Source organism: Scyliorhinus canicula, chromosome 8, assembly GCF_902713615.1.
Source record: "Scyliorhinus canicula chromosome 8, sScyCan1.1, whole genome shotgun sequence".
In the NCBI taxonomy this organism is placed as follows: domain Eukaryota; kingdom Metazoa; phylum Chordata; class Chondrichthyes; order Carcharhiniformes; family Scyliorhinidae; genus Scyliorhinus; species Scyliorhinus canicula.
In genome coordinates, this window is record NC_052153.1 from 48,214,862 (window position 1) to 48,236,531 (window position 21,670).

A 21,670-nucleotide genomic window follows, 5' to 3' on the forward strand; every position below is an offset into this window, starting at 1 on the left:
TTCATTAGTTTGAATATGTCTTTTGCAAGATTTCCCGAGTCCTCACCCGCTACAAAGTATTTGACCAGCCCTGACCACAGATCATAAAACTGAAAGTGCACTGCCCATCCTATTTGGAATCAATTTTTAAAATAGTTGGCACTATTTTATGATTCACAATCCTGGATCCCACCCCTACAACCCAAAAAAGATGTGCAGGGTAGGTGAATTGACAATGCTAAATTGCCTTAATTTTAAAAAAAAATTGGGTACTCTAAATTTGTTTTAAAAAATGATTCACACTCAGAGGGCTAGGACTCAAAAGTATTAACTTTTGTTATGATCATTGCTATCGCTTGGTCACAAACATCTTGAAACCAAATATTTTGTATATTTCATACGAGTCATTTTAGCCAGCAAATCATGCTACTTCAGCAAGATATCAGCAACATAATTGCAAATAAAATAACAACCTGGTCCACACACAAGTTGGTATTCATTTCCAAAATGCACTGTAAATCAAGCATTTTTGTCAGAAACCATGGAGGTGACATTAGGACAGAAGGAGGGGAAACAAAAGGGAGGTAATACATGGGCTGGCAACACTGCAAGCTGCAATACTTAAATTGTACATATAATCAGCCATTTACTTATATATCCCACATCCATTAAATTTTGGATATAAAATTTTTGAACAAGTCACAGACCGTAGATTTGACACTGCAGTACCAGTAAATAACCATAGTGCATAAGAAGTGTACCATATTTCCATTTCTACATCGTAGACTGATGGGGTGAGGTTCTGCAGTCTGCAATGTCAAAAATGAAAAAAAATTCTTATTTAGTAAAAGTAATCACTATATACCACTCTGAGCTTGTGTTTTGCCAAACATTAGTGATAGTAAACTATGTATAACATTCTTAACACTGAAGTAGTTCATTAAAAAACATTGTTATCTGAGTCATTGCAGCTATTTTCTGCAACCCATGCAAATACCTTGTAACTACGCATTGGTTCAAAACTGAACACATTACTTTGTATCACATTTAATCTAGAAAAACTTAAGTATCATCCATTAAAATGAAAACTAACAGTGCAAAAGCCAACTGATTTGTTTTTCTAGTGCTTATTTTATTAATTTTGAATGTATAATTTATGATTGACTTCTCCCATATTGACTGAAAACGTGGGACAGTGCAATTTCCAACATATCTATGGAATACAGGTGAAAACTATAATACCCTAATAATTGTACGGTAAATGCAGCAGACACTTAAAACATAAATCAAGTAAAGTGGTCAATTTGCCAGCTGACCAATGGAAATTTTTGATTTGATAGGGTGGTCAATTTTCTACAGGTAACAAATTTTGATTTTGTAAAAAATTAAATATCAGTGAAAGATGCACCATTAATGCTCTGATGATTTATGATAAAACTAACTTCTCAGATTCCATTTTTAAAAAATTCTTTCATGGGCATATTTATCACTGGCTAGGGAAGCATTTATATTGCCCATCCCTAATTGTCCTTGAGAGGGTTTGATAATAGTTCAGGCTTTGTTACAGTAGAGAATTTAGCATTAGTTCTGAAATGTTTATATAAGAGTGTTACTTGCATCTAGCCTGTTTGGCAATATCAACTTATTTGATAAATGTAGTGCACACCACCATCTTTGAGGGAAGCCACTGGAATCTCAAAAAGTATTCCCAACTAGATTTCTTTTGATTTTATCTCCTGTCTAGGCCACATTGCACTCTTATCAGGTAAAAACATTAGGCCATGGATTTCACAGCTAATGTGAATCCACTTTAGGAAAAATCGGACAGTAAGAAAGATGGGGTAAGCTGACATGAAGATTGCTCTTCATCAACTTTTGCTCCCACAGATGAAAACCACTTCTACTGAAATGTACTCCATCATTCAGGCTTATTATGACAGATATACTAAATGATGAAGCACATTCAAAACAAGCTTCCCAATGGTAAAAATAACAAAGACTAAAACAAACAGTATGTATTACTGAAGAAATGTTCTTTACAACAGTAAGTGGCTTATACATTATACCAAGTTCAATATTGGTTTAATGCAGAGGTACCAAACGTTTGACCTGAACAATTTAAAATGGCCCATAGGGTGCGACGTAGGATTGCCAAATCTCCAGTCATTGTTTCTCACATTCATAAAACTGAATCTTTTTCATTCTAGGCCACTGCAGATCCTCAGTCCTTCCTCACAACATCTTCCCCCACCATACGGATATCCAGCACCTAATCAAGTTGCCTTGCTGCGTCAGAGTGCAACTGGAGTTTGGTGAACAGGGAGGAGGTGATCAGTCCCTTCTTTTCTGATTGGAGAGTAGGATTGGTGAATACTTCTGCTCTTTAAAATAAAATTAAGGTCTTTGGGAATTTGAAGCATAAGGGGAAAGACAGACCAGGTAACAGTACCGAGCACCAGAGGTCAGAGAGCGCAAACAAATCTGGTGAGGAGCAGCCCTGCACACCTTCATTCAATCCAGAGGCGGAGGTCCTGAGGTGACGCCAGGATTAGAAAATGGAAGTGGAAGCTGCTGATTGGGTAAGTACAGACGATGAGTATTAATACTGTTATTACTGCGTATAGTTAGCAAAGTCTTTATTTTGTGGTTTATAGTTTGTAAGGGCTATATTCTGTATTAATAAGGTTAAGGGAAGAAGGACTCAAAAGTGCTTGATATTATTTAATTTTAAGAGTCCTTTAAATGTTCAATGGGGTATGTCATGGCATGGAGAGCTCAAAGCTGTGGTTTGCTCCTCCTGCTCTATATGCGAAGCCAGGCACATTTCCACTGCAGGACGTTTCTCCATCTGCAGCTCCTAAAGGTCATGGTCTCGGAGCTGGAGCGGTGGCTGGGTACACTGTGGAGCATCTGCGAGGCTGAGAGTATCATAGATAGCATGTATGATTAATAAGGGGATACTTGATTAATATGGAGATTCTTGATTAATAAGGGGATCAGAGGCTATGTGGAGAAGGCAGGAAAAAGGGGATGAGAAAATATCAGCCATGATTGAATGGAGGAGCAGACTCAATGGGCCGAGTTGCCTAATTCAGTTCCTATGTCTTATGGTATGGAGATGTGGTCATGCCGCAGGTTCAGACTCCACAGGCAGGAAGGGAATGAGTGACCACCAGACAGAGCAAGAGGACTAAGCAGGCAGCGAAGGAATCTCCTGTGGCTATTCCCCTGAAAAACAGATATACCGCTTTGGATACTGTTGAGGGGGATAGCCTCTCAGGGGAAAGCAGTGACAGCCAATTTCGTTGCACCACAGTTGACTCTGCTGCAGAACTGAGGAGTAAAAATGTGGGAATACAATAGTTGCTGGGGATTCAATTGTAAGGGGAGTAGATAGGTGTTTCTGTGGCCGCTAACAAGACTCAAGGCTGGTGCTAGGGTGACTGGTGCCTCAGAGCAGCTACAGGTGGGGAGGGTGAACAGCCAGTGATCATGGTACACATCAATACCAACGGCATAGGTTTAAAAAAAAGGGGCGAGGTCCTAAAAGCCAAATATAGGGAGTAGGAAGTAAGTTGAAAAGTACGACCTCAAAAGGTAGTGAGTGATCTCACTATTACCAGTGCCACGTGCTAGTCACAGTAGAAGTAGCAGGATATATTGGAACGGTGGTGGAAGGGGTGGGCTTTAGATTCCTGGGATATTGGGACTGGTTCTGGAGGAGGTGGGAGCAGCACATAGTAGACAAGTTACACCTGGGCAGCACTGGGACTGATGGCCTAGGGCAAGTAATTGCTGGTGTGGTTGAGATGGGTTTCAATAATAATGGCAGGGGGATGGGAACCTATGCAGGATGAAAGACAAACAAAGGCAGTAATGAAAGAAAGAACAGTAAAATGCAAAAACAGTAGACAGGGCAATCAAGGATGAGAGGCAAATAGGGCCACAGCACAAAGTAAAGTTATGATTAAACATGGCAAAAAGACAAGCTTAAAGGTTCTCCATCTTAATGCATGAAGCATTCAGAACTGACAGCACAAAATTGAGGTCAATGGATCTGATCTCATATCCATTCCAGAAACATGGAGATCAAAACTGGGAACTTAATGTTCAGGGATATATGACCTCTTGGAAGGACAACAGGGAAGGAACATGTGGTGGGTAGCACTGTTAATAAGAGATGAAATGAAGACAGTTGTGAGAGACAACCTTGACAGGGATGACAGAAAGGGGAAACAAAAGAGGTGGGGCAGTTGCATTGCTGATTAGGGAGCAGATCACAGTTGTGTTAACTGAGGACACGAGATCTTGTAGTGAGGCATTATGGCTGGAGCTCATAGTGAGGCATTATGACTGGAGCTCACAGTGAGGCATTATGGCTGGAGCTCACAGTGAGGCATTATGGCTGGAGCTCGTAGTGAGGCATTATGGCTGGAGCTCGCAGTGAGGCATTATGGCTGGAGCTCAGGAATGAAATCACAATGGTGGAAGTGTACTGTAGACCTCCCAACAGTCCACAGGAGTCGGAGGAGCAACTGTGTAGTCAGATACTGAAAAGGTGTGGAGAAAACAAGGGTAGTTGTGATGGGTGACTTTAACTTTCCCCATATTGAATGGGAATCCCTTGCAGCCAGGGGCTCAGATGTAGAGCAATTTGTTAGATGTGTCCAGAAGGGCTTTTTGATACAGTAGAAATAGAAATAGAAAATCGCTTATTGTCACAAGTAAGTTTCAAATGAAGTTACTGTGAAAAGCTCCTAGTCGCCACATTCCGGTGCCTGTTCGGGGAGGCTGGTACGGGAATTGAACCGTGCTGCTGGCCTGCCTTGGTCTGCTTTCAAAGCCAGCGATTTAGCCCAGTGTGCTAAACCAGCCCCTGTATGTTACAGTATGTTAATAATCCAACCAGGGAGGGGGCCATATTCGACTTTGTATTGAGCAATGAGCCAGGCGAGGTGAATGATGTTTCAGTGGGGGAGCATTTTGGGCTTAGCGACCATAATTCCATAAGATTTTGAATAGTCGTGGATAAGGACAAGAGTGGCCCACGGGTGAGGGTGCTTAATTGGGTGAGGACCAATTACACCCAGATTAGACAGAAACTGAGGAATGTGTATTGGGAGCAGCTATTTGAAGGCAAATCCACATCTGACATGTGGCTTGTAATGGCTGTTGATTGAAGTGCAGGACAGGCATGTCCCTGCAAAATTGAAGGATAGAAATGGCAGGATTCAGGAACCATGGATGACGAGGAAATTGGAAGCTTACTCAAAAGGAAAAAGCATGCAATGGGTCTAGGCATCTAAAAGCTGATGAAGCCCTTGAGAACAGTAAAAGTAGGAAGGAACTTAAACGTGGAATTAGGAGGGTTAAAAGGGGCCATGAAATGTCTTTAGTAAGCATGGTCAAGGAGAATCCCAGGGCTTTTTATGCATATATTAGGAGCAAGAGGGTAGCAAAAGAAAGAGTAGCCCACTCAAGGACAATAGAGGTAAGTTATGCATGGAACCACAAGTGAGTGAAATCCTTAATGTATCGGTATTCACCAGGGAGAGGGATGTTGAGGTTAGGGATAGGTGTGTGAGCGATTTTGAGAATGTCAATATATCAAAGGAGTAAGTGTTGAGTATCCTAAATTGCATTAAGGTAGAAAAGTCCCCAGAACCACGAGGGATCTATCCCAGGTTACTGCGGGAGGCAAGGGGAAAAATAGCTGGGGCCTTAACAGATACATTCACGTCCTCTTTGGCCACAGTCGACGTTCCAGAGAACTGCAGAATAGCCAATGTTATTCCCTTGTTTAAGAAGGAAGCAGGAATAATTCAGCAAATTATAGACCGGTGAGCCTGACATCACCGGTGGGAAAGCTTTTGGAAAATATACTGAGGGACAAGATATGTGCACATTTGGAGAAAAATGGATTAGTTCGTGACAGCCAGCATGGTTTTGTACAAGGAAGGTCATGCCTCACCAACTTGATTGAGTTTTTAGAAGAAGTGACAAAGAAAATTGATGAAGGAAGGGCTGTGGACGTAATTTATATGGACTTTAGCAAGGAATTTGATAAGTGCTCACATGGCAGACTAGTACAAAAAATAAAATCATATGGGATTCGGGGTGGGCTGGTTAGATGGATACAGAACTGGCTTGGTTACAGAAGGGAGAGAGTAGTGGTGGAAGGGTTTATTTCAGAATGGAGATCGATAACTACTGGGTCCCGCAGTGATCAGTGCTGGGACCTCTGTTGTTTGTAGTATATATAAATGATCTGGAGGAAAATGTGGGTGGTCTGATTAGTAAGTTTGCGGATAACACGAAGATTGGCAGAGTTGGATTGTCAGAGGATACAACAGGATATGGATAGATTGGAGACTTGGGCACAGAAATGGCAGATGGAGTTTAATCCGGACAAATGCGAGGTGATGCATGTTGAAGGATGAAATCTAGGTATAAATTATACTGTAAATGGCAGCACCCTTAGGATCATTAACACACAGAGTGATCTGGGCGTGCAGGTCCACAGTTCCCTAAAAGAGGCAACATAGGTGGCCATGGTGATTAAGAAAGCATGTGGCATGCTTGCCTTCATCAGCCGGGGCATTGGGAAAACATGTTGCAGCTGTGTAAAACCTTGGTTAGGCTGCATTTGGAGTATTGCGTGCAGTTCTGATCACATTATCAGAAGGACGTGGAAACATTGGAGAGTGCAAAGGTGGTTAATAATTATCGCTTATTGTCACAAGTAGGCTTCAATGAAGCTACTGTGAAAAGCCCCTAGTCGCCACATTCCGGCGCCCGTTCAGGGAAGCTGGAACGGGAATTGAACCCACGCTGCTGGTTTTGCCCTGTATTACAACCCAGCAGTTTTAGCCCATTGTGCTAAACCAGAAGGTTCACCAGGATGTTGCCTGGTCACAAGGGTGTTAGTTCTGAGGAGAGGTTGAATAAACTGGGATTATTTTCACTGGAAAGTCGGAGGCTGAGAGGAGGTCTGATGAGAGGTCTACAAAATTATGAGAGGCATAAACAGGGTGGATAGTCAGATGCTTTTTCCCCAAGGGTGGAAGTGTCAATTACAAGGCGGCACGGGTTCAAGGTGAGAGGGCGAAAGTTTAAGGGAGATGTGCAGTGTGGGTCTTCACACAGAGTGGCGGGTGCCTGGAACACGCTGCCAGAGGATGTGGTGGAGGTAGACACATTAGCAACATTTGAAAGGCATCTGGATGGGTACATGAATAGGGAGGAAATAAAGGGATATGGAACCGAGTACAGGCAGACGGTTTTGTTGTTAGATAGGGCATCATGATAGGCACAGGCTTGGAGGACCAAAGGGCCTGTTCCTGTGCTGTTCTTTTCTTTGTTCTTTCTCTTTGATGTAGAGTCCATTTGGGTAGGGACCAAAAACAGCAAGGGAAAGAAGACATTGGTAGGAGTAGTGTAGATACCCCCAAACAGTAACCACACTGTAGGAAAGGGTATAAATCAACAAATGATATAGCATGTAGAAAGATTAGAGCAATAATTGTGACTGAGTTTAATCTTCATGTTGATTGGGTTAATCACGTTGGAACAGGTAGCTTACGACATCAAATTCAGAGTGCTTTGGGGATAGTGTCATAGAGCAATATGTCATGGAACCAACCAGGGAACAGGTGAACTTGGATATGATAATGGGTAATTAGGCAGGTTTAATAAATTACAGCAGAGTAAAAGATCCCCTCTGAAGTAGTAATCATAACACTAGGGCAGCACGGTAGCACAGTGGTTAGCACAGTTACTTCATAGCTCCAGGGTCCCAGGTTCGATTCCCGGCTTGGGTCACTGTCTGTGCGGAGTCTGCACGTTCTCCCCTTGTCTGCGTAGGTTTCCTCCGGGTGCTCCAGTTTCCTCCCACAGTTCAAAGATGTGCAGGTTAGGTGGCCAGGCTATGCTAAATTGCCCCTGGTGTCCAAAAATGGATATGTGGGGTTACGGGGATAGGCTGGAGGTGTGGATTGGGTAGGGTGCTCTTTCCAAGGGCCAGTGCAGACTTGATGGGACGAATGGCCTCCTTCTGCAGGTAAATTCTATGATAAATAAAGCATTGGAATTTAATCTTCAGTTTGAGTGAGAGAAACTTGGGTCAGAAACAACTGTGTTTAACTTAAAAAGAGGGGATTACAATGAAATGAGGCTAGAAAGTGAACTGGACGGTTAGCTTAGCAGTTAAGACAGTAAACAAGCAGCGGCAGACATTTAAGGAGGTAATTCATGACACTCATCAAAAATATATCCCAGAGAGGAAAGATTCTTTAAAAAAAAATTTAGAGGACCCAATTCTTTTTTTCCAATGAAGGGGCAATTTAGCATGGCCAGTCCACCTACCCTGCACATTATTTTGGGTTGTGAGGGTGAGACACATGCAGACAGGGCAGCAGGGTAGCATGGTGGTTAGCATAAATGCTTCACAGCTCCAGGGTCCCAGGTTCGATTCCCGGCTGGGTCACTGTCTGTGTGGAGTCTGCACGTCCTCCCCCTGTGTGCGTGGGTTTCCTCCGGGTGCGTGGGTTTCCTCCGGGTGCTCCGGTTTCCTCCCACAGTCCAAAGATGTGCGGGTTAGGTGGATTGGCCATGCTAAATTGCCCGTAGTGCCCTAATAAAAGTAAGGTTGGGGGGGGGTTGTTGGGTTACGGGTATAGGGTGGATATGTGGGTTTGAGTAGGGTGATCATGGCTCGGCACAACATTGAGGGCCGAAGGGCCTGTTCTGTGCTGTACTGTTCTATGTTCTATGACACAGGGAGGATGTGCAAACCTCACTCGGACAGTGACCTGGAGCCGGGATCGAACCTGGGTCCTCAGTGCCATGAGGCAGCAGTACTAACTGAGCCACTGTGCTGCCCTAGAGGAAAGATTCTAAGGTAAACCAACCATGGAAGTTTTTTAAAAGTATTACTTTGAAAGAAAAAGCACATAATGAGGCAAAAATCAGCGATAGCTCTGAATAGTGGGATAAATTCAGAATCTGGCAGAGGAGGACTAAAAAAATACAGAAAGGGAAAAATAAACTATGGGGGCAAACTAGCAATCTAGGGCACATAAAAACTGACAATAACAGCTTGTTTGAACATATAAAAAGGAAGAGAGGTCAAAGTGAACATAGGCTCCTTAGAAAGTGAATCTGGGCAGTTAGTTATGGGGACCAAGGAAATGGCAGAGGAGTTGAACAGATATTTTGCATCAGTCTTTACAGTGGAAGATACTTCGAACATCTCATTAATACAAAATAATACAGGGGAGGAATTAAATACTAGAAGTAGTATTAGACAAACAAATGGGGTTAAAGGCAAACAAGTCCCCTGGCTCTGATGGTTTGGATCCTAAAAGAAGTAGTTACAGAGATAATTGATGCATTAGTTGTAATTTTCCAAAAATTCTTAAGATTCTGGCGAAGAACCGGAGGATTGGAAAACTGCCAATGTGAAAGTCCTTGTGCATATTTAAGACTGAGAATGATAGGTTCTTAATCGAGGGTTACAGGGAAAGGGCAGGAAAATGGACATGAGGACTATTGAAGGACGGAGCAGGCTCGAGGGGCTGAATGACCTTCTCCTGTTCCTTTCTCTTTGGTCTTATAGAACCAGCTACGGGGCAAGTGACGGACAGGAGAGAGTAGGATTGGGTTAGGCAATGGTGAACAGTGACTAGGGAGGCAGGAGACTAGGATTAGTGCAGAAAACAACAGGCATTTTATGGGGTGTAGCAACATAGATTCAGAGAGAAAGAGATTGATAGTAGAATTGAAATTTAGAGATGGTGATATGAGAGTAGGGAGATAAGAAAATCGGGATTGGGGAATGTTCCTGCAGTCAGGGATCAGGCCTCGGAGAAGAATTGGGAATGCAATTTGTGAAGGGTTTTGGGGATGTAAGAGAGGACTGGGGAATGGGGTGTGGTGGGACTGGGAATCAGCGTTTTCTGCAGAGCTGGGAATAGCAACAACAACATGGCATGTGGGAGTGGTAGAGAGAGAGGGGCAAGTCGAAATGAGGTGAGTGTAACTTGGGGACCTTATAGTGGGTAAACATTCAAAGATTATTTCTACTCGTGGGCAAATGAAGATCCCCACTGCATACATGGAGCTGCAGCCTTGAATTTACATCACAAGTTTGAATACAAGGAGGAATGAGATGTCGGATAAATAAGTATGGGCTGGCAGCAGCTGAATCTTTCTCCACAATGTTCCACAGAAGAGGTCAACATATTTCCCCAACATTTCCTCAGTGGTCTCCAGTGGTTATTTGAGAACAGTTGCTGAACTTGAAAAACTAGACGGAGATTGCGGGACACACACTCCATTTGGTCATTCTTAGATTTTAGAAAAATGACTTGAAACTGGTGCGCAAGACTCGTCCTTGCAAAGTTAAATTGAACCAATGGGTGTAAAATTGGCACAATATTTATCAATTTCTACCCTTGTGTCCAAATAGCTTTGTTGAATGTGACTCATGCCAAATGCCAGGATTTCCATCATATAAATTAAGTTTGACACCCCTTGTTTTGCAGACGAACAAATATGTCACTATTGATGTTGTCATCAGACTATTTAGTACATTTGATAGCTGATAGGAAAAATTAGAACATTGAAACCATATATGTTAAATATTGCGCAATACATGTCTTGGGATCTCATTAGTTCGACACCTTGAACTGCATCGACCATTGCCACAATTGGCAACAGGCCTACAAGCACCAGTATTTTACTTGTGTTTATGCATCACAAGATGCTCTCTCCAGACAAAGTGCAGTTTGTTTTCCCACAGTTCAGGTGAACGTAATACTTGCTTGCTTTAGGTGAAATCCTAGTGACAACACAAAGTTTAACTTAAATATCCAACTTCCAATTTGTGGGTGTGTGTGTGTGGGTGGGTTGGGGGAAGGGTGATGTGGTGGCAATAAAGATCTTAAGGATCTGACAATTTACTGGTACACGCTGTTACAGGTCTGAACACTAGGTAAACAGACCCCAAATCTTCTGAGTAAACCATGGTTTGGCACTTTGTTCTGTTCCTGTACTCCTCTGCTTAGGTAATTTAAGATACAAAACCATGCATATGTTCTTACCTTTCTTCCATCACTCGCATGACAGTTTACATTTAATGGAGTGAGCAATGCCATCAGCTTCTCTTCATTACCGCTCCTGGAAAGGAAAACACATTTAGTGAAGAAAAAAATTCTCAATGCATTAGTGATTCAGCAAACTGAAGAAATTGAGTTTTGAACAATGCAAGGTCTTACATTGTCAAAGGCAATGAAAGGGGAATTAAATTTATAAGTTAATCTCTGAATCTGGTCCCCAGAGCTATAGTGATACATGGTCGAAAGAAAAGCAGCTGTTAATTACAAGTTTGGCCATTGTGGCTCCATTTTAAAGCACTGTACATAAAGTTACACAGCACTCGAACACAAGTGCAATGTGGAAAACATCTAAAAATGCCATGATGTGTACCATAGAACCCCTACAGTACAGGTGGGGACCATTCGGCTCATTGAATATGCACCAACCCTCTGAAAGAGAACCCTCCCTCAGCCCACTCTCCTGCCCTATCCCTGTAATCCTGTAACCACACATAACCTGCACATCTTTGGATACTAAGGGACCAATCCACCTAACCTGCACATCTTCAGACTGTGGGTGGAAACCGGAGCATCCGGAGAAACCCATGTAGACAAGAGGAGAAAGTGCAAACTCCACATAGACATGATGTGGAGATGCTGGTGTTGGACTGGGGTGGGCGCAGTTAGAAGTCTTACAACACCAGGTTAAAGTCCAACAGGTTTATTTAGAATCACGAGCTTTTGGAACATAGCTCCTTCATCATGTGAGTTGTGGGGTCTCCCATTTACACGCTCCCATTTATTTTGGCTTGGGGCTGCGGAGAATCCAGCCCACAGGTAATTTAAGATACATTTAAAACAAAAGATGAGGGAGGGAGGATCTCGGACATATACCGGGTGATGCAGGAGGTAGACGAGGCCTCGGTGGAGGAACTGAAGGGTAAATGGGAAGAGGAGCTGGGTGAGGAGATTGAGGAGGGGACATGGGCGGATGCCCTGGAGAGAGTGAATTCCTCCTCTTCCTGTGCGAGGCTTAGCCTCATACAGTTCAAGGTGCTACATAGGGCCCACATGACCGGGACGAGGATGAGTAGGTTTTTCGGGGGCGAAGACAGGTGTGCTAGGTGCTCGGGGAGCCCAGCGAACCACGCCCATATGTTTTGGGCGTGCCCAGCGTTGGGGGAGTTTTGGAAGGGGGTAGCAAAGACGGTGTCAAGGGTGGTGGGATCCAGGATCGAGCCAGGCTGGGGACTCGCAATTTTTGGGGTGGCAGTGGAGCAGTGAGTGCAGGAGGCGATAGAGGCCGGGGTCCTGGCCTTTGCGTCCCTAGTAGCCCGGCGGAGGATCTTGCTCCAGTGGAAGGATGCGAGGCCCCCAAGCGTGGAGGCCTGGATCTCGGATATGGCAGGGTTCATCAAATTGTAGAGGGTGAAATTTGCCCTGAGGGGATCAGTACAAGGCAGGTGGTGATCAGGTGGTGGCAGCCCTTTCTGGACTTCCTGGCGGAACGGTAGGGAAATAGGCCAACAGCAGCAGCAACCGGGGGGGGGGGGGGGGGGGTACCGCGGGTGTACGTTAATAGAGTTATGTTTATATTTTGTAAAAACTTCAATAAAAATTATTTATAAAAAAAACAAAAGATGAGAAGAAATATTTTTGCTCAGAGGATCATGAATCTTCACTGTACTCTGTAGAAGAGAGTTTTTGAGACAGGGTCAATGAGCATTTTTACGTCAGAGGTAGATAAATTATTGACTAATAAGAGAGTCAAAGGTTTTCGGGAGTAGGCGGGAATGTGGAGCTGAGGCCACAATCAGATCAACCGTGATCTCATTGAATGGCGGAGCAGGCTCGAGGGGCCAAATGGTCTACTTCTAATTTGTATGTTCTTTCACTCAGGAAAAAGATAATGTTGTGGAGGAGAATGCTGAGACCCAGGCTATTAGAATAGATGACATTGAGGTGCGTAGGGAAGAAGTGTTGGCAATTCTGGACAAGGTGAAAATAGATAAGTCCCCGGGGCCTGATGGGATTTATCCTAGGATTCTCTGGGAAGCCAGGGAAGAGATTGCTGAGCCTTTGGCTTTGATTTTTAGGTCATCATTGGCTACAGGAATAGTGCCAGTGGACTGGAGGATAGCAAATGTGGTCTCTTTGTTCAAGAAGGGGAGTAGAGATAACCCCGGTAACTATAGGCCGGTGAGCCTCACGTCTGTTGTGGGTAAAGTCTTGGAGAGGATTATAAGAGATACGATTTATAATCATCTAGATAGGAATAATATGATTAGGGATAGTCAGCATGGTTTTGTGAAAGGTAGGTCATGCCTCACAAACCTTATCGAGTTCTTTGAGAAGGTGACTGAACAGGTAGACGAGGGTAGAGCAGATGATGTGGTGTATATGGATTTCAGTAAAGCGTTTGATAAGGTTCCCCACGGTCGGCTATTGCAGAAAATACGGAGGCTGGGGATTGAGGGTGATTTAGAGATGTGGATCAGAAATTGGCTAGTTGGAAGAAGACAGAAGGTGGTGGTTGATGGCAAATGTTCAGACCATAAGACTATGCTCCTTCTCCCGGCTTACAAGCAGAAACACAAGCGGGAGAATCCAGCTAAGAAGGTTGTGCAGTGCTGGTCTGAGGAGACAGAAGAGCTCTTACGTGACTGCTTGGAGACAGTGGACTGGTCCATATTTAAGAACTCAGCGACTAACTTAAATGAGTATGTCACCACCGTCACAGACTTCATCAGCAAATGTGTGGACGACTGCGTGCCAAAGAAAGCAGTACGTACGTTCCCCAACCGGAAACCATGGATCAACCGCGAGATTGACTCCCTACTGAAGGACAGATCTGAGGCGTTCAAGGCAGACGACCCTGTCCTATACAAGAAATCCAGGTACGACCTCCGCAAAGCCATCCGAGATGCCAAGAGAGAATATCAAACTAAGCTAGAGTCACAGACAGACTCTCGGCGGTTGTGGCAAGGACTAAGCAACATAACGGGCTACAAAGCGAAGCCGAGCAGTATCTCTGGCAGCAGTGCACCCCTCCCCGATGAACTTAATGCATTCTATGCTCGGTTTGAGCAGGTAACCAACAACCCGCTATCGAGTGCCCCAGCAACCCATAATTCACCCGTACCCACCATCACAGTTTCCGAAGTCAGATCGGCCTTCCTGAAAGTGAACCCACGGAAGGCGATGGGCCCGGACGGGATCCCTGGTCGTGCACTCAGAACCTGCGCGGACCAGCTGGCAGAGGTTTTCACAGACATCTTTAACTTATCCCTACTCCACTCCGAGGTCCCCACCTGCTTCAAGAAGACCACCATCATACCGGTACCAAAGAAGAACCAGGCAACGTGCCTCAATGACTACCGCCCGGTGGCCCTAACGTCAGTTGTAATGAAGTGCTTCGAGAGGCTGATCATGAAGCGCATCACCTCCATACTCCCGGAACGCCTTGACCCACTTCAATTCGCATACTGTCGCAACCGGTCTACATCAGACGCCATTTCCCTGGCCTTACACTCATCCCTAAAGCATCTCGAAAACAAGGACTCCTACATCAGACTCCTATTTATTGACTACAGCTCCGCCTTCAACACCATAATCTCAGCCAAGCTCATATCAAAGCTCCAAAACCTAGGACTTGGCTCTCCACTCTGCAACTGGATCCTTGACTTTCTGACCAACAGACCACAGTCAGTAAGAATGAACACCAACACCTCCTCCACAATTGTCCTCAACACCGGTGCCCCGCAAGGCTGCGTACTTAGCCCCCTACTCTACTCCCTGTACACACACGACTGCATGGCAAAACTTGGTTCCAACTCCATCTACAAGTTTGCTGACGATACGACCATAGTGGGCCGGATCTCGAATAACGACGAGTCAGAATACAGGAGGGAGATAGAGAACCTAGTGGAGTGGTGCAACGACAACAATCTCTCCCTTAATGCCAGCAAAACTAAAGAGCTGGTCATCGACTTCAGGAAGCATAGTACTGTACACACCCCTGTCAGCATCAACGGAGCCGAGGTAGAGATGGTGAGCAGTTTCAAATTCCTAGGGGTGCACATCACCAAAAATCTATCCTGGTCCACCCACGTCGACGCTATCACCAAGAAAGCACAACAGCGCCTTTACTTCCTCAGGAAACTAAGGAAATTTGGCATGTCCACATTAACCCTTACCAACTTTTACAGATGCACTATAGAGAGCATCCTCTCGGGCTGCATCACAGCCTGGTATGGCAACTGCTCGGCCCAGGACCGCAAGGAACTTCAGAGAGTCGTGAATACCGCCCAGTCCATCACACGAACCTGCCTCCCATCCATTGATTCCATCTACACCTCCCGCTGCCGGGGGAAAGCAGGCAGCATAATCAAGGATCCCTCCCACCCGGCTTACTCACTTTTCCAACTTCTTCCATCGGGCAGGAGATTCAGAAGTCTGAGAACACGGACGAACAGACTCAAAACAGCTTCTTCCCCACTGTCACCAGACTCCTAAATGACCCTTTTATGGACTGTCCTCATTAACACTACACCCTTGTCTGCTTCATCCGATGCCAATGCTTATGTAGTTACATTGTATATATTGTGTTGCCCTATTATGTATTCTCATGTATTTTCTTGAATTCTGTTCAATTCTCTTTTCTTCCCATGTACTGAATGATCTGTTGAGCTGCTTGCAGAAAAATACTTTTCACTGTACCTCGGTACACGTGACAATAGACAAAATCCAAATCCAATCCATGTTCAGAATGGAGTTCAGTTACGAGTGGCGTACCACAGGATCTGTTCTGGGGCCGTTGCTGTTTGTCATTTTTATAAATGACCTAGAGGAGGGCACAGAAGGTTGGGTGAGTAAATTTGCAGACGACACTAAAGTTGGTGGAGTTGTAGACAGTGTGGAAGGGTGTTGCAGGTTACAGAGGGACATAGATAAGCTGCAGACCTGGGCTGAGAGGTGGCAAATGGAGTTTAATGTAGAGAAGTGTGAGGTGATTCACTTTGGAAAGAATAACAGGAATGCGGAATATTTGGCTAATGGTAAAATTCTTGGTAGTGTGGATGAGCAGAGGGATCTCGGTGTCCATGTACATAGATCCCTGAAAGTTGCCACCCAGGTTGATAGGGTTGTGAAGAAGGCCTATTGTGTGTTGGCCTTTATTGGTAGAGGGAATGAGTTCCGGAGCCATGAGGTCATGTTGCAGCTGTACAAAACTCTGGTACGGCCGCATTTGGAGTATTGCGTACAGTTCTGGTCGCCTCATTATAGGAAGGACGTGGAAGCTTTGGAACGTGTGCAGAGGAGATTTACCAGGATGTTGCCTGGTGTGGAGGAAAAATCTTATGAGGAAAGGTTGATGGACTTGAGGTTGTTTTCGTTAGAGAGAAGGTTAAGATGTGACTTAATAGAGGCATACAAAATGATCAGAGGGTTAGATAGGGTGGACGGTGAGAGCCTTCTCCCGCGGATGGAGGTGGCTAGCACGAGGGGACATAGCCTTAAATTGAGGGGTAATAGATATAGGACAGAGGTCAGAGGTAGGTTTTTTACGCAAAGAATGGTGAGGCCGTGGAATGCCCTACCTGCAACAGTAGTGAACTCGCCAACATTGTGGGCATTTAAAAGTTTATTGGATAAGCATATGGATGATAAGGGCATAGTGTAGGTTAGATGGCCTTTAGTTTTTGACTTCCCATGTCGGTGCAACATCGTGGGCCGAAGGGCCTGTACTGCGCTGTATCGTTCTATGTTCTATGTTCTGCTTATATCCTAACGTGCACCAAATTTCATTCATCCATTACTTGTGTGGTTGCTGCCCTACATTTTGACACCGGATTCAGCAATGCCTTGATTTTGAAATTCTTATGCTTGGGTTCCTATTCCACCAATGGTTTCCCCAAAAAGTAGACAGGAAGGGACAGAAAGAAAGAATAAGATGGTTTGGGGCACTAGATCCGTTGAGATCCATAAAGAAGTAAAGGGATTTAACAAATAACTTGGAAGCATAAAGTTTGATATGAAATGATATTCAGATTAGTCAATGCACACTATACAATTCATAGTGCAAACTGTTCAATAATAGGTAGTTTCAACCAACATTTACAAACCTTAAGTAGCAACAACTATTACTGCTTTGCTGTAATAAAGGTGCCAACAGGCAGGTCTCAGAAGACTAAAAAGTCCTGAAAGACGTGCTTGTTAGGTGAATTGGACATTTTGAATTCTCCCTCAGTGTACCCGAACAGGTGCCGGAGTGTGGCAACTAGGGGATTTTCACAGTAACTTCATTGTAGTGTTAATGTAAGCCTATTTGTAACACTAATAAAAAGATTATAAGACCAGCACTTTGAGTGCATCATCTAAGCTTGCATTCCAGGGCTGTATCAAGGAAATGTTGCATTGTGAGAAATGGCATTGTGATATTACACCCGGAGGTCACGTTGGCCTGCTCTGTTGATACCTTGACTATTCAAATCAGTGCAGGGAGTACTGGTCAACATTCTTGTTTCAGCCAATGCCATGAAAAAATAATGGTCACTAATCTCATTGGTGTTTGCGGCTTTTACTGTTTTAAAGTAGCTGTTATGTTTCCTTGCCTAACAATCACTCTATGCCAACAGTAATTATACAAAATGCTTCAAGGCATTTCAATGAAGGACAAGGAACTCATCAATATCTAAAATTGAGACCATTCAATCAGCTGCCTCTGTCACTTCCCACCAGGCCAAACTTCCTCTAAAGCACCCCGACCACTGATCTGAATGTTCTCCGTTCTCTTTGTTTTTCTCATATCGCCACTCATGCCCTTAACATGGGCATACTGTTCACAAGGTCCAATTCTTTCTCCTTTGGCACTATTCTCAGAAACTGCTGACTTACTATTTCTCTTTCTGATCACAATGTTAGCTATGTTGATAGTTCTCTTTCTTCCAGTACTATCCCTCCGTGTTTCATATTTGCTGTCATCACCCTCTCCTCAAAGAGCAACCCTTGAGCCAACTGTCCTTACAAAATATTGTCCCATCTCCAACCTCACTTTCCCTTTCCAAGTCCTCGAATGAGTTGATTGATCCCAAAGCTATACCCTTCTTCCTGGAACTCTATATTCAGTCAGGTTTCCATTTGTTACAGTACAGTTATCAAAGTCACAAATGATATATCCTGACAATGTGACAAATTCAAACTAACCCTCCTCATTCTAATTGAGCTGACTGCATCATCTCCTTTAATGTTGCTCACCATTGTCCAGAACGGAACTGGGCTCACCTCGTTCCATTCTTATCTATCTAATCACAACCAGAGTACCATCCGTACTGGCTAGAAGGGCCGGATGCCTCCTCCTGTTCCTATTTTCTATGTTTCCATTAATTGTCTTTAGCCCCTAATACAAAATTTGTTCCCTTGCTACCAACCCCATCCATTTCGCTGACAACTGTCCATGGACAAACTGGATTCTTCGTAAGCTTGGCATCAGATTTAGCCCCGAGATGAGCTTCTGAACACCTATTCAGAAACCACTAACACTGTCTATTTCTGCTTTTGTAGCATTGTTCAACTCTGCTCCGCCTCAATTTATCTGCTGCTGAATCCCTTGCCTACATCTTGGTGTATTCTAGACTTTACTACCCTATTGTACTTTCTTTTACCCTCTGTAAACTTGAGGTTATCCAAAACTCTGCTGCCTGTGTCCAGACTCATACCAAGTCTCATGCACCCATTATCCTTGTGCTAGCTAACCAACAGTGGCTACTGGTTAAGCAATTAAGCAGCATAATCATTTTAAAAAGCTCACCCTTATTTTCTATCCCTCTGAGACCTCACCTTTCCCTATTGCTATAATTACTTCCAGTCCCATAATCCTACAAGACAGCTGCCCTCTGTTCTGGCTTTTTGAGTATCTCCCATCTTAATTATTCCAATTTCGGCCGGGCATTCAGCTGCTGAGGCCATAGCTACAGATTTCCCTTCCTAAACCTCTTTGCGATTCTTACACTTCTTCCTGCTTTTGGACAGTCCTTTTTGATGAAGTTTATGGATATCTAGCCTTATTATCTCTTTAATAATAATCTTTATTAGTGTCACAAGTAGGTTTACATTAACACTTCAATGAAGTTACTTTTAAAATCCCCTAGTCGCCACACTACTGCGCCGCCTGTTCGGGTACACTGAGGAAGAATTCAGAATGTCCATATCACCGAACAAGCACGTCTTTTGGGATAACCTTGTGGGAGGAAACCGGAGCACCCGGAGGAAACCCACTCATACAAAGGGAAAATGCAGATTCCGCATAGTGACCCAAGCCAGGAATCAAACCTTGGACCCTGGCTCTGTGAAGCAACCGTGCTAACCACTGTGCTACCATGCCACCCACCTTATTGGCTTGGTGTCAAATCTAGCTCTGTAACGCTCCTGTGAAGTGCCTTCCAATGTTTTTTTATGCTAAAGATATATCAATATAATTTATTGACGTAGATGTGATTAGGATATACCTAAAAGTAATTTATTTTTGTTTTCTTGATTAATTTATGGGATGTGGGCTTTGCTGGTTAGGCCAGCATTTATTGCCCATCCCTAGTTGCCCTTCAGAAGGTAGTGGTGAGTTGCCTTCTTGAACCACTGCAGTCCTCATGCTGTTAGGGAGGGAGTTCCAGGATTTTGCCCCTGTGACAGTGAAGGAACAGCAAACCTAAACCGAAAAGTAATTTATTTTAACCAGTAATACAATGGCAACATTTGTAAAGTAGCTGGAGAAACATATGCAATCTTTTTCAGTTGTAAAAAACAATTCTGTCATACTCCACTGCAAGTCTGCCTCAAGTCAACAATCAGACAATAAATGGGAAGATATGAAAGTGATAAATTCTTCCTTCTTAAGAAGTGAAATATTATGTTTTTCAAACATCAATGTTACAATGCAAATTGAGTGCAGGTAGTAAATTGAACAGATCAATAGAGAACTTCAATTAAATTTTACTTTAGGAAGAAAACTAAATAGCATTGTAGTTTTACGAGTCAGTCAGCACAAATTTGAGAATAGCTTGAATTGCAAACTTTGTCATGATAGTATTGGCAGCATACTACAAGGCTTAGAAGTATAGAAGAGCTGAAACGTGAAAACTTGTGTTCTACCCAGGTGGTTTTAAAATGTCTTCAGGCATCAGGACATCAAGATTAATAGTTCAATAACATAACTAATGAATATTATCCCATTCCTCACCTTCTGGATGAGAAGATGAATGTATGTATTCCTATTATTCAAGCTAAAATGGAGAACACCTGTAAAAATAACTTTTTAAACCCACTACCACGTTCACAATATTAAACTCAGGCTATTTAGAAACCTATGTCCACCTGTAGAGTTTCTGTTAATGCAGAATGAATCTCACGGTAGGGATTGGGAACATGCGAGAGCGTAGCTCGACTAGTTAAAGCTGTGCACACACAAGAGTAGATCACGAGTAATATATGTATTTCTACAAAGGGTACAGGATCTATCGGGATTTTAAAATCTACAGCCGAGTGGAAATCACACTTCCTGTTGACTCATCTACCCCTCCTAGTTCCATTAATGAGTCAATCAACCATGCATTGGAGACTACACAGTTACCCATCTCAGGTTCAACCAGAGATAAATTTCCTAATTTTCTTTAGAAATGTTGGCTACCTCCTCAGGTAGTATCCCTCATTCCACTCCTGTGCGACCAAAGATTAATAAAGAGGGTGGAAAAAGCGGTTGGAAATGACACAAGTCAACGTGAGCATAGATTTTGACAACTTGGTGCTGTCTTCTCATCTGGCTATTTTAGCCAGCTCATTAACTTTGCTCTATTTTGTCGGAACCAGTAAAAGGCATTTTCACAACATTTCTGACAGTGTCCCTTGTACAAGCACTTATACTAGTTCAACAACTAAAAATGCTCGCAATTTTAGAACAATACTCTACTCTGACAGACCAATTAGCTCAAACATTAGCAACCTCTAATATACTTCAAATGGCCATCTCATGCACTGAAGAACTACTTTCCACAGTTCTGACCCCTCCTTCAATTGACAGAATATTGAGATATGCAGTGAACTACTAAAGTCATCTTTGCAACCAGGAGGAGGAGAAAAGGAAATCATATCCAAGTGATTAACTGTATTTGGAGAAAGCTTGCATCGTTACTCAGTCCTCCCAAGTTTACAAAAGAAATAAAACAATCAAGGATTGGACATCTAATTGTTGTCCAATTGTGGAAATTGAGTGAAGATCAAGTGAGGATTGTCTGTGGTGTTTTAATACCTGTCACTATCAGTACTTACATATTTGGGATACTGCTAAACAGGCAAGCAGCACCTTTGGACCTGTACAGCAGTTAGAGTAAAGCCCTTTTGAACGGAGAAGAAAACAGGTAAAAAGAAATATTCATAGGCACTAATCTCAAAGGAAATGGCTTTGAATCAGGCCCTAGCTGCTCGAGTAAAAACACTGTGCAATATGAGATCAAGGGATGTGATCTTTCACAGAAAATATGCAGGATATGTAAACATTCCATTTCTTGTTTAGGTGTTCAAAAACAGGGAGGGAAGGGAAAACA

The 21,670-nt window shown here is 43.5% G+C and overlaps 1 protein-coding gene across 3 annotated transcripts in view; it reads right to left on the reverse strand.

Moving 5' to 3' along the window:
- Positions 1-21,670, reverse strand: part of tnksa (tankyrase, TRF1-interacting ankyrin-related ADP-ribose polymerase a) — a 181,252-nt gene that overhangs the window by 89,296 nt on the left and 70,286 nt on the right. For 2 of the 3 annotated variants that reach the window (XR_005461565.1, XM_038804499.1), the window contains exons 5-6: positions 11,082-11,157; positions 741-788 (exon numbers count right to left, since the gene is read on the reverse strand). Coding sequence is in view for 2 of the 3 variants with exons in the window: in XM_038804499.1 (XP_038660427.1) it covers positions 741-788; positions 11,082-11,157 (124 nt within the window). In the remaining variant the exon portion in view is untranslated. The remainder of the gene's footprint in view (positions 1-740; positions 789-11,081; positions 11,158-21,670) is intronic. The other variant, XM_038804500.1, reaches the window with a different exon arrangement.